Below are 11,516 nucleotides of genomic sequence, written 5' to 3'. Positions count from 1 at the left end.
TGCATCTGAACTAATTTTCCAGCTCATGGGTAGGACTTTTTGGACCTTTCATAGCAGGGGAGGATGGAAGAGATGTATTCATTCCCTTAGTCTATGTATGGTGTTTTTATTTTATAAATCAACTGAAATATTTTTGCTTCTTTTGTTACTGTAGCTGGTTAAAAGCCAAACCAAACAGCAGCTAAACATACCTTATGCTGCACTCACAATACCTTGTTTAGGTTACCCTGACATTTCAGAAAGATAAGCAACACTGGTAAGACTTTATTTCAAAATGCTTGCAATTAAATGAGTTAATGTCAGTAAGTCAGTCATACACTTTGACATACAAAAATACCGTGCTACTGATACAGTTGAAGATTTAAATGGATTCTCCATGCAGGAGAAATTCACAGCATTATCAGTACCCTCTAGGAACTCTGCTTTCACTTCCAGGGTGCATTGCTGACCACTGCGTAACAAGTAATGTTTGGTAATCAGCTAGCTCTGCACAGTATTAAGACCATCATAGCAACAGCCACTTGCATGCTGAATCCTCTCCTCCTTCTCAGTTTTCTAATAAAGCAAACATCAGGTAACCTGTCCTCCATCACTAGGCTAACAGTAACCTTCAGATACTCTGGATGATGATGCTGAGTAGGAAGAAATTAAAGCTTAAGGGTGCTTTGGCTGTGTCTGCATGCCATAGGCCCCAGTAGAAAAGGGGGAAGATTCAGTTGTCTCTTCTCTCATCCACTGGAACAGATTTGCTTTCTACTGTTAACATGACATTAAGTTTAGTCAAAAGGCTAGTCATAGCTTTATCCTCATGGGGTTGATGTTTGCCTTAGTCTTTTCTCACTTTCAATGGTTTAAAAAAGTGCACATTTCTATAACCTGTATATAGTAATATACTGCTGCAGGAGTAAACTTGCTAATGCCAAGAAGTTTAACAAGATAGGTGGCTGAGAGCCACTTCAAGCTTTCAGACTCCTCCCTGTGTAAAGTGAGGAAACATTGACTCTCGGAGCCAAATGAAGTTTCTCCTGCTTGTCACCCAAACCACCACCACCATCGAATCATGGCTGGGCTACATCACTTAGAGGCAGTTTATCATCCCTCCTTTCCTGATGACAAGCTAAGCATACAGGACTTGGCAAACTGGACATCTGTACAACAAAATTATATTTTCTGCAGTGCAAACAAAGAAGTTCTTCTTTAGGAAATGAGACCAGGTCAACAAAGCCTACCATCTCCTTGAAGTAACATAGCAGAAAAAACACCCAAGGCTCAAGCAAGGAATTAATAGGAGAAATCTTTCAGAGAGCAGAAAGGCAGTTTTCATAAGCATGTCCACTCCAACAAGCTCTGGCCAGCAAAGCCAGCTCTAAATGTTTGAGTGCCTGGACCTGAAACAGTTTATTCTCTAAAAACAATTGATACATTGCTTTAAAACTCAATTCCTCTTTACGTTGGCACCAGTTTCTGTCAGTGCCACATTCAACAGATCCACGGTGTCAGATCTAACTCTTCTTGACATGGATTTTTAAAAAGGCTCCAAACTTTTGCTGTAGGATGAAGCTTCAGCATAGAGCTTTCAGCCCCCAGCACCTTCCTAGTGTTAAGTAAGTATGAAGGCAGAAGTCAGAGCAGGTGGCCTTGGGCTTTTTTTAATATTTTGGATAAGATTAAATTGTTGCCAGTCCATTATAGGATGGCCAGGTTGGCACCTGGGAGGCAATCTGGCATTGCTTCAAAGATCCATAGTGTTTTTTATACACAGTCAGTGCATAGGGCATTTCACTCTGTACAATAAAAATTGGTCCTGAAGTAGTTGAAACTATTCTGGAAGTAGAGGAATTAATTCTTCACAAATCAACAATAAAAGAAAACCCCAAGATGACCATTTTTTTCATATGGAATGTAGACATAGTGTTTTCAGGTTTAAAATACAGCGCAAAGTCAGTTTTTAAAGGGACAATGTCAGGTAAAAGAATTAAAGTTGTCTAACAGTAGAAAACATGGGTGAGTGTAGTTTATTGTACTGATGCTCTCTGTACATTTTTCTTAGTTTAGACTGTGAAGTCATACTAGCCCATTTAACTCTTTGGTGCTCTATGCATTCACAGTCTGCCTTTATATAAGAACTTCAGCAGAGCCTCTTAGAATAAAACAAATATGAGAACACATTCTTTACTCAAGGTCTGAAAAACAAATATTGTAGGTACAAGGTCTGACTCAACCTGTCAGTGTCCCTTTAAATACAGCTAATCTCTACTTCCACCCTTCCCCATTGCACCTGCACAGCCTAGGAAGGCTTAAAAGGGACTTACAAGCTCTAAGAACATAATTATCCTGTGGCATGTTGAGGGGAGAACATGAAAGACTACAGGCACAGGGTGGGACAGAAACCTCCACAGTCAACATCTTTTAAAGGCAGCTATACCTGATTACATACATGGACATTCAACTCTTTCTGCATTCAGCAGCATGTAAATACAGACCAAATGAGAATTCTCAAGTTTAACATAGCAATGACATCTTCTGTTTTCCTCACCCAGGTCCTGCTGAGTGGTACATACTTGTTACATGAAACACTCAGTGGTGTGATAAGAGTCCCTTTGTATAGAAAACCTTCTTGCTGAGAGAGTTTCTATAGAGAGCCCAGTGCTTCTCCAAAGTGGATTTTCTGTCCAGCTTTGAGGTGGAATTTGAAGTCCTTGGGTGCCTCAAAGATTAGCACAATCGTAGAGCCTAAGTTAAATTCCCCTAAATGTTCTCCTTTCCTCATGGGGATTCCCTCCTTGTTGTTATTGGATATGAAGCTGAAGTCATTGTAGGAACCTTTAGAATAACACGGACTGTTGGTATGCAAGTCCTGTTACAGAGAAAGAAGGAACTGTTACTTGAGGATTTCAGTGCTCTGTATTCATTAACATAGTGGTAGACTGTGGATATCTAGGCATTTTCAATGCAGGATCTTTCTTACAATTCAAAAGTGCAATAGGAATATTTTAAAAAAGAGTCTATACCAGACATGACTTAACATCAATATTGTTAAACACCTTAATTTCAGGGTAAGACACTTTAATTTTTTTTTTTTTAATTCTCTTTTATTATATTTTACCAACCTCAACCATCTAAACCAGAAAGCCAGCTACTACTATCTTGCTCACCTGGTCAAAGTAGATGCGGATAGAGCCCACATTTGTTGCTCCTACAGCTGTTAAAGAAAAAAAGCCATGTTTCCAGTCACCTGTAAGGACAACCCGTTCATTGTGGCAGAACAGTTCCTTGATCCAGCGAGCAACTCCAGGATTCACAGACATCAGAGAGCCTGCAAGAGTGAGACAATATTCAAGCTAGGGTGTTAAGTTTTGAGGCAGTATTGTAATGCCATCTAAATGATTGTCATCTGATAGGCCCGTAAGAGAGATCAGGGTTAAAGACAAAGGCAGAGCTAGTCCCTAGTCTCAGGGCCAATAGATACAATTGAAAGAAGCCTTCTAAAAAGCATACAGATCCAGAAAAAAAAAAAGGCTACAGGCTACTAAAAGGAAGCTAAAGAAACTTTTTACAGCTTAGGAACAGGTTTCACTGGTTAACTATCCAGTGCATGAGAGCAACCCCTTCCAGTTCTCTTTGGTAGATGCGTAAGTGGTTACTGTGGCTGAAAACCCAAGTAGGTATCTAGCTAGAGCTGACCAGGAAATACTAATAATGTGAATCAGTTAAAAAATAAAGCTTATTACAGAAGAACCTCAAAGATTTCAATCTCTACACAGTCCTTAAAGTAATTTAGTACAGTATATTCACTACATGCAGTTTTAGCAATGAAATACATCTGCTTTGCCACACTGAATCTGACAGTAGTATTTCACTAAAACTCCTTTCCTTCAATCTGGAACTTGACAGATTTCTCAAACCTTGCAGCAGGTCATTGTCTCTCCCTTGTGGTGTTTGAAACCAAATCCAAGTACTTAGGTTTTTCCTAGATACCAAAAAGTAAAACATTTCTGTTTTCTGCTGAACTACAGTATGATGATCTGCAAAAAGGAGGACAAAAACATCTGATCCCAGCTCCAGTGGCATAAATGTTTAGTTGCATCTTCTTTGCCAAGCACAGGAAAAGAGGTCATATTTTAGGCTACTGTTAGCTCTGCAGATGAGAGCAATCTGTATTTTGGGTGCAAACTGAACAAATCCTGTTTGGGAACAAGTTAGGTCAGTATGCATCAACAGCTGTTTCAAAGAATTAAAACAACTCGAATACAGTATTACAGTTTTCACTACTTATGTGATTTGTTCTGGTAACTATGCTATCATAAAATTCATTACTATTCGTGACAAATCACTTTTCTCCTGTTATCTATGAAGCAACTGTGCAACTGTCCACTGGCATGTCTTGTTCAGCAACAGCCCACACCAGTGCTTCCCTCCATAGCTGCTCTGCATTCGTTTTCTAGGAACAGAAACCTACCTGGGAAATGACGTCGGTGTGACACTCTCCAGTCAGTGGGTGAGTGGAAGCAGTGATAATCCCCTGGTGCAAGGTAGATTACACAATGATAGAGCTCATTCCCCTCCTTTGTGACTAGTTGTTGCTGAAAAGAGTTACCAGGTGGGGCTGCAAAGAAACCATGGAAAGGGGTTAAAGTCTTCAGAGTCATCTACCATAGCTGAGCAGTCTATATGAGGATCGGTGGTAATAGCAGAGGACTAAATGCAGTCCATGTGTATTATTGGGACTACAGAAAGATACACTGTGTCCAGGAATCTGATATTTCAAAGTGTTCTTTTCCCATTACAACAACATTAGATCCTGTATTGTTTTAGTAATGCCTTAATTTTGGAGTTTGCCCTTCCCTAAACAGAACAGCAGAAACTGAAATCCAGTGAAATAGAATTTTTCTTAAAGTTATCCTTTCAAGAACAGATTTTGTGAGAAGTCACTAGTTTTATAAGATGCATCAGTTGTGTTTGTGCTCATGTTGAAAATAACTGTACTGTTTGCAGGACTCGAGTCTCTTCAGTCCCATTGCCAGTTTAGCAAAATGTGTTGCTTTCATCTAAACTCAAGGGGCCTTTGAGACAGCGCTTGGGGTGCAGCAGAGCAGTAATAGCACAAGTCACTGGAAGTGCTTGAGCATAAACCTTGTTATGGAATAGCTTATACAATTTTTGCTAACCTGGTGTTTGGGCACATTTCAGCCCGACAGCAGGAGTGCTACAGCCTCATTATAGTGGCAGATCTTAGAGTCTATTGTAATTGTCAATATAACCATATAAAAAGGAACCAAGCAATTAAATTCAGATAAAAAGAATGAGGCTGGCAAGGAAGAGAACTACAACAGTGACATGTTTATCCCCAAATAAAACAAAAATCAGACCTGCTTTTGTTCCTGACAATGTGAGAAAGAGAAGAGAGAGGGAGGAGAGAGAGAAAGAAGGAAAAAGTAATTTCTTTTCTCTTGATCTCTGAGAACACTGCAAGGGCAGAGCAGAATAAATGCAGAACTCACCCTGGCTAAAATGCAGTTCCTCTGTGCAGACACGAGGTCCCAAGAAAGATTCCAGAGAATAAGTAACACCTTTTACTTGCTCCACTTCACAGTTTTTCACTTGTCCAAAATTAAGGATCTTTCCATCAGAGGGACTAATCTACAGCAAAGAGAAAAAAAATGAAACACACGTTAGGAATTCGTTCATTCCTCATAAAGCAGACATGTTCCTTTGGGGGGTGAGGGGAAGCTGGTAGCATGGAAAGCTATAATAAAGCATGGCTTTATTTCCTTTTACTCACCACACTGTGCAGACAGCAGACTGGCCGCACTTGTGGTTTCAGCTTCCTGCGGAAGAATTCGCTGAGGTTTCTATAGTGGTGCAGATCTTCAACAGCTGCCTCCTTCATGTTCACTCCAAATGTCCAGATGTACAGGCTGTAGACAGGCTTCCGGAGCCATGTAGGCAGCTCCACCTGGTTCAGGCGACCCCAGGCTCGTGACAGCAGTCGAGTTGGTACCGATTTGTACAGAGCAACCTAAAGAAAAAGGAATTGCACCACATCACTCAGTTCTTCGCACCGATAGCTTTCTCTTCCTTCTCCCCATAAAACAGAAAGGATCAACCTGTTCCTGCTAACCACTCCCTTGAATTCAGTGGGTTATCCCACACACAAAGCAGCCTTTAAGTCAGCAAAAAATTAACACTGCACGTCATCCTCATTCCCTCCATTCTGATGGGAGCACAGGAGGGACAAGATGAAACTTACTATAACCTTATACTAAAGCCAGAATCTCCACTCCCCTGCAGGCTGAAGCTCCATATCCAGGTTACTGGAAACTGCCCAATGTGAGGCTTACAGAAAAAAAAGACACATTTCACATATTCTAGAAGGGATAAACATTACCAATATATTAATTTTTGTGAATAACCAAATGAACCTTGACTTAAAAATAATTTCTCAGCATTTGATGATGTGCTTCTCAGATGCATCTACTAATAGGGGGATTTTCCCCATCCCTGTATTGTACTGCTCTAATGGTACTTGTACAATTGAAGAAATGTACCCATGTGGATGCAGCTACACGGGTATAAACTTACACCAGCTTTACTCCTTCTCTTACAACAATGGGAGGTGCTAATTGCAAGAGTATAAAGTGCCTTTATTCCTGCAAAAATACACCTTTGGACTTACACCAAAGCACAAGTTTTAGTAGCAAGAAAAACAAATGAAACAACATTAGTAAAAGGTACATGTTGTTGATGTAGCTAGACAGATGACAGTGTCTGCCTGTTGGTAGTTCCAGCAGGTAACTTTTCTGGGGTTTGTGGTACTTGGTGTCACCCAAAAAGCTCACATGGCCATGATGTAATCAGGGGTTGGGGGTGTGTGGACCAAGGGAACTGAACCCTCTGAAACCAGTTTTGCAAAAAGAGAGGTATATGCTGAATCTGGTACAGTTTTTTTTGAACAGTACAGCTCAGCTACATTTCACTCCTCACTAAAAGTTGGGGGGTTTTTGTCTTAGTGAGAGTAATCATTTATTTTCAGCATTAATCATACCCTTCATAATTAAGTCTTGCAAAATACAGCCATAAACGCAAACAGAGGCACATGCTGGCTGACAGCCTGTCCATCCTATCAAATACAGCAAATTAATATTTCACTGACAAATCACCGTCCTGCATCAGATTAGAATACAGTGATATTTCAGAAATAAAACACCAACCTAATCTTACTTCAGATAAAAACTAAATCAACAGTACCTTAGGTTATGTAAGCTGAAGTACTGAAGAAAAGTGTCTTCCCATTTTATTTGACATGCCTTATACATTGTTAATTTCTAAAATCAATTTTACTGTTTTCCACAAAGACTGAGAATATGCAGATACAACTAAAAATCACAAAAATACCTTCTCTTCAAAAGAGCCTGGTTTTTCAAGTTGACAGGATCAAAGGGCACAGCTGTTCCATGAAATAGTCTTAAGAACTGCAATTTTATTGCAGTTTTCAATCAAAATATTTGTGTGGTTGTTGCATTCTAAAACTGCATCCCTGCAGAGAATGTCCATGTGCAAGGCTTCCTACACCCTGCTCTCAACAGTGTCAGAGCAGAGATTTGCCTATCGTTTGGACAGGCTGGATTACAAATGCTTAAAGAACTTGAAGAACAAACCTTCTCGGTTCAAAAATGACAGAAAGCAAGAGGCCATTTCAGTGTGGCCGGGAAAGGGAACTGGAAGAAGCAGTTTGGTCTGCCATACCCTAGCCCCAATATTTTAAGGTGACTGATTTAATTCAAAAGTTTCTGTTGATTTTGCTGGCTAGATGCTTGACCGTTAAAGGACAAAGAAATTCTCTGCTAATGAAAAAAATCACTTGTCTGTGAAGCAATTAGTCAACACAACTACAAACAGTAAAAACTAAAGGGAAACATGAACTGCATCTCTCTGCTTTCATGCTAGTGATCATCAGCCTGTTCTATACTGAAGATCTCTCCACGCAGCTGCTGCCAGCTCCCTTCAGTGTAAAACAGCTAACATACCCGAAGCGCAAGAGACCTGCTCACACTTACCCTGCTCATAGGCCTCCATCCCACTCTGGTCAAGGGTTTAAGAGCACCAAAAGGCAGAAGATAATACAGAATAGTCAAAGGCCAAGAACGGAGTTTCAGAGCAGGCCTAGACATACAGCTTAGCTGGCCCAACCTTCGCCTCAGGGCCAGCTGGGGAAATTGCAACCTGAAAGATTACATACAGAACGTAAGAGGGTCAGCCATCTCAGCTTCAGAACCACCAGCTTCTGATAGCTGGGGATGATTTATTCTGCTGATCTTTACTTAAACATTGATTCTGCAAGTCTTTACTCCTTTATTTTGGTAAGTTCTTCCCCTTCCCAAAATAGAAGACCAGTTAATCTCAAAAAAGTCACATGACACCTTCAAAATCAAAGGCAAGATCACTTGCAGGTGACATTTCAAAAAAAAAGTCACAGCTGGTTCATCCAATTAACAACATAACACAATAGTTTACAGTGAAAATAATGAAGAGCAAATGTTCTTCTTCCAAATATCAGAAGATTACATCCCCAGAAAACGTTTCATGTGATTACTCCAGCCACTGGATAGCCAAAGCAGACAGCAAACAATATTCTGAAAGCTAGGAATCTGTGATGCTGGGACTTAAATAAGAACTCTACGGATGGACAATTTTAAGGAAAGAACAGCTACTCTGATGAAAAAAAATCCTTGAAACCTAATAAATTGAGGTCCCTCAGAGGGCTCACATGTTGAAGGCATCATGACTAGATTGTGCCTCGAGTTGTATTTTGTATCATGGAAGATGTGTGAGTCAAATTTACACAGACCTGTTGGCATTCACTAACTTTGGGAGACAAGCACTTACTCGAGAAACAACAGGAATGGCACTCCTGAGCTAATTACTGCAATTTAGAAGTAACTGAGTCCAAAAGACATCTTTCCAGGTCTTAAAATCTTCATTGAGTACACCCCGGTTCTGAACAAAGAACACGTGGACAAAACCAATACTGCTACTGCTGCAGGATAATCTAGTCTCCATAGCCCAATAACCAACTCCTTTATAACCCACTGCATCTATGATTTTTTGTCACGTGGATGTCCTGACTGAGAGGAAACTCATTTTGCACAAATGGCCATGGGGAGCAATAACTTGTGGCTCTCAGAGGGAAAAGCTGTTCCTCTTATTAGCAGAGGACATCACTGGCCTCACTTCAGACCCTTGCAGGAGAGTCTGGATGAGGGGCCCTTCAGGTCCCCAGTTATTCTTTGGCCTCTACTCATGAAGAAACCATTTCTGGCACTTCCAAGGTCATATTATCAAATGAACATCTGCCCACCTGAGAGCAAAATATTCAAGTCTTCTGGGCACTGACTTAAATCCTGGTTAGGAGATTGTTCTCCCCACACTGCTGAAGGCAGTATGCCTGCAACCAGGACACAGCTACGTGCGCACACAAACTGAAAGCGGTACGCTCTGGCTGCTCTGAACAGCCCTCTCTCTCACTGGATTACATGCTATGAAGGATGAACTATAAAATACTGCGTATGTCTTTCCAAGACGGAAAGAAGCTGGGAAATTAACAGGAAATTTTCTTGCCAACACGTTCTTTTCAAAATTTGGATCAGAATTAAAATATCACACAGGCAGGTACAACTGTCACCACTTTGGGATGCAAGATGATGCTTTTGATCAGAGATTTTTTCTGCAGTGAACACAACTTCCTTTCCCCCCAAGCATTAATAAGTAAAAAAACAGAAAATGATCCGTGCGTCACAATGCAAGGCGAGGAAAAAAAAACAAACCAAAAAGCCCCTGAGGAGATAAAGTGCTGTCTCAGCAGAGGTGAAGCTCGCTTTCTTCTCAGCAGGCAATGGGACTGACTCGACAAGGGAATAGGAAGGGACTCTTCATGTTCTTCCTCCCATCCTTGCCACCCACCAGCCTGCGGTCTCCTCGACGGCCGGCGGGGCCGGGCTGCCAGCATGTAGCGCGGAGGTCCCGCTCCCCCTCCGCGCTCTCCCCCCCTTCACTGCAGTCGCTCGTGGACCAATCCCCGCAGAGCCGCATCCTGGCAGCTCGCTCCGGAGCCCTCCGGCTTCTCGCTGCCTTGGCCTGGTTTCAGAGCAGTCCCTCACTAATTTTCCTCTATTCTCCTAGTTATGGAGAGTAGAAAGAAATGAAAGACTCCTCATTCCCCTTGTCACATAACAGCGTGCCCTTCTCTGCCAATTCAACGCATAAGGAGCTTTATAGTAATTAGGCCAAACCAAAGCTTTGCAGATGGCTGTGGCTCCTTCTGCCCAGAAACCCTCCCAATCCTCCCTCCCTCCTTTCTCCCTTCACTCACTATTCCTGCAAAGCAGAAAACACTGAACAGTACCTGAAACGAGTTCTCTTATTTGGTGTACCACCAGCAGAGCCAGCCGGGCCTGGACTCTCCAGTTGTGGGTGCTGGTCCCCGGCACAGCTGCTGCTGCCGCCGTTCCCTGAACGCAGCCTCCGGACATGAATTTTAACTTTGCGGAGGTTGTAGCAAGAGGGTGGAGGGTTAGATAAAGCTTTATAGCATCTCACCATTTCCCTGTGTGCAGATCTGGTCCCTGCAGGGTGTTTGACTGACACATCATCAGGATGATGGCTGGTTGCAAGGCTCAGTCTTTTTTCCTCTACCTCTCTTTGCTTTGCTTGCTCCGGCACAGCAGAGAGGACACGGCGTCACAGTTCCTAATTCCCCCGCCGATTTGTCTCTGGATTCCCTCTCTGTTTCCCACTTGAATCTCTGCTACGAGGGTTGCAGCTATTGCAAACAAACAGGCATTTTGTCACATTTCAACATCCCACTACAAAGCCGACTCTGCACAAGATAAAAACGAGCTCTCCGTATAAGCAGTCCTTGCTTCTTGCTTGTCAGGGTGGCCATTGAAACTCAACTCTTCAAAAAATACCCTGCAGTCTCGTGCTGCTGGGCAGCGATGCACTACAGTCAGAGATGAGCAGCCCCTTGCGCAGCTAACCCCAGAGCCGGTCTGAAGCCGAGGCTGGGAGGAGGAGTGGGGCGGAGAAGAGGAGGAGGTAACTCCCAGCTTCAATTCTGCAGTGCAGCTGCTGCCACTACAAGAGTTCAGGACTGAACAGAAAGAAAACAGAAACCAAAAGGAAGGCCTTTCTATTTTACAACCCTTGCCAGACACAAACATCCATCTCCTGAAGCCTCTTTCCATCTCAAAAGACTCACATAGGGAGCAGGTAAAGGACATTCTTCTACAAATACCCAGACACATAATGAAATAAACCAGTTTTAGGGCCAGCTTGAGAATCGAGTACAAAAGAAACATTAACGTGTGTATTTTGCGACTCTCGGTAGTGTCACAGTTTTTATGTCCAGTAGAACTGAAAATACAAAACATGAGTAAAGGAGGCTGGTTTGGTTTTGGGTTTTGTTTGGTTGTTTTTGGTTTTGTTTGTTTGTTTTTTTAAGACAAAAAGCTGCAGTG

The 11,516-nt window shown here is 42.0% G+C and overlaps 1 protein-coding gene across 2 annotated transcripts; it reads right to left on the bottom strand.

Moving 5' to 3' along the window:
- Positions 1-2,321: 2,321 nt before the first annotated feature.
- Positions 2,322-11,062, bottom strand: PISD (phosphatidylserine decarboxylase). 2 transcript variants are annotated; one of them, XM_010284692.1, is made up of 7 exons: positions 10,403-11,062; positions 8,058-8,223; positions 5,783-6,019; positions 5,502-5,640; positions 4,460-4,606; positions 3,156-3,316; positions 2,322-2,857 (listed from the first exon to the last, which is right to left on the bottom strand). In XM_010284692.1, exons 1-7 carry the CDS (start codon positions 10,597-10,599, stop codon positions 2,633-2,635), a joined length of 1,272 nt encoding a protein of 423 aa, XP_010282994.1. In that variant the 5' UTR covers positions 10,600-11,062; the 3' UTR covers positions 2,322-2,632. The 2 variants fall into 2 exon arrangements, with proteins under 2 accessions (XP_010282994.1, XP_010282995.1); XM_010284693.1 differs by having other exon boundaries at positions 10,597-10,803.
- Positions 11,063-11,516: the final 454 nt, after the last annotated feature.

The sequence above is a fragment of the Phaethon lepturus genome, unplaced genomic scaffold (assembly GCF_000687285.1).
Source record: "Phaethon lepturus isolate BGI_N335 unplaced genomic scaffold, ASM68728v1 scaffold39193, whole genome shotgun sequence".
NCBI classification, from domain to species: Eukaryota; Metazoa; Chordata; class Aves; order Phaethontiformes; family Phaethontidae; genus Phaethon; species Phaethon lepturus.
The sequence above is the reverse complement of the archived record's forward strand: the minus strand, read 5'-3'. Positions and strand labels throughout refer to the sequence as shown.

Excerpts from the sequence above, each read along its gene's own strand:
- PISD (XM_010284692.1), bottom strand. The coding sequence starts at position 10,599 with ATGGTGAGATGCTATAAAGCTTTATCTAACCCTCCACCCTCTTGCTAC. Across the intron at positions 3,317-4,459 it reads ACACCGACGTCATTTCCCAG|GCTCTCTGATGTCTGTGAAT; the intron begins GTAGGTTTCTGT and ends TCACTCTTGCAG. Across the intron at positions 2,858-3,155 it reads TCCGCATCTACTTTGACCAG|GACTTGCATACCAACAGTCC; the intron begins GTGAGCAAGATA and ends TCTCTGTAACAG.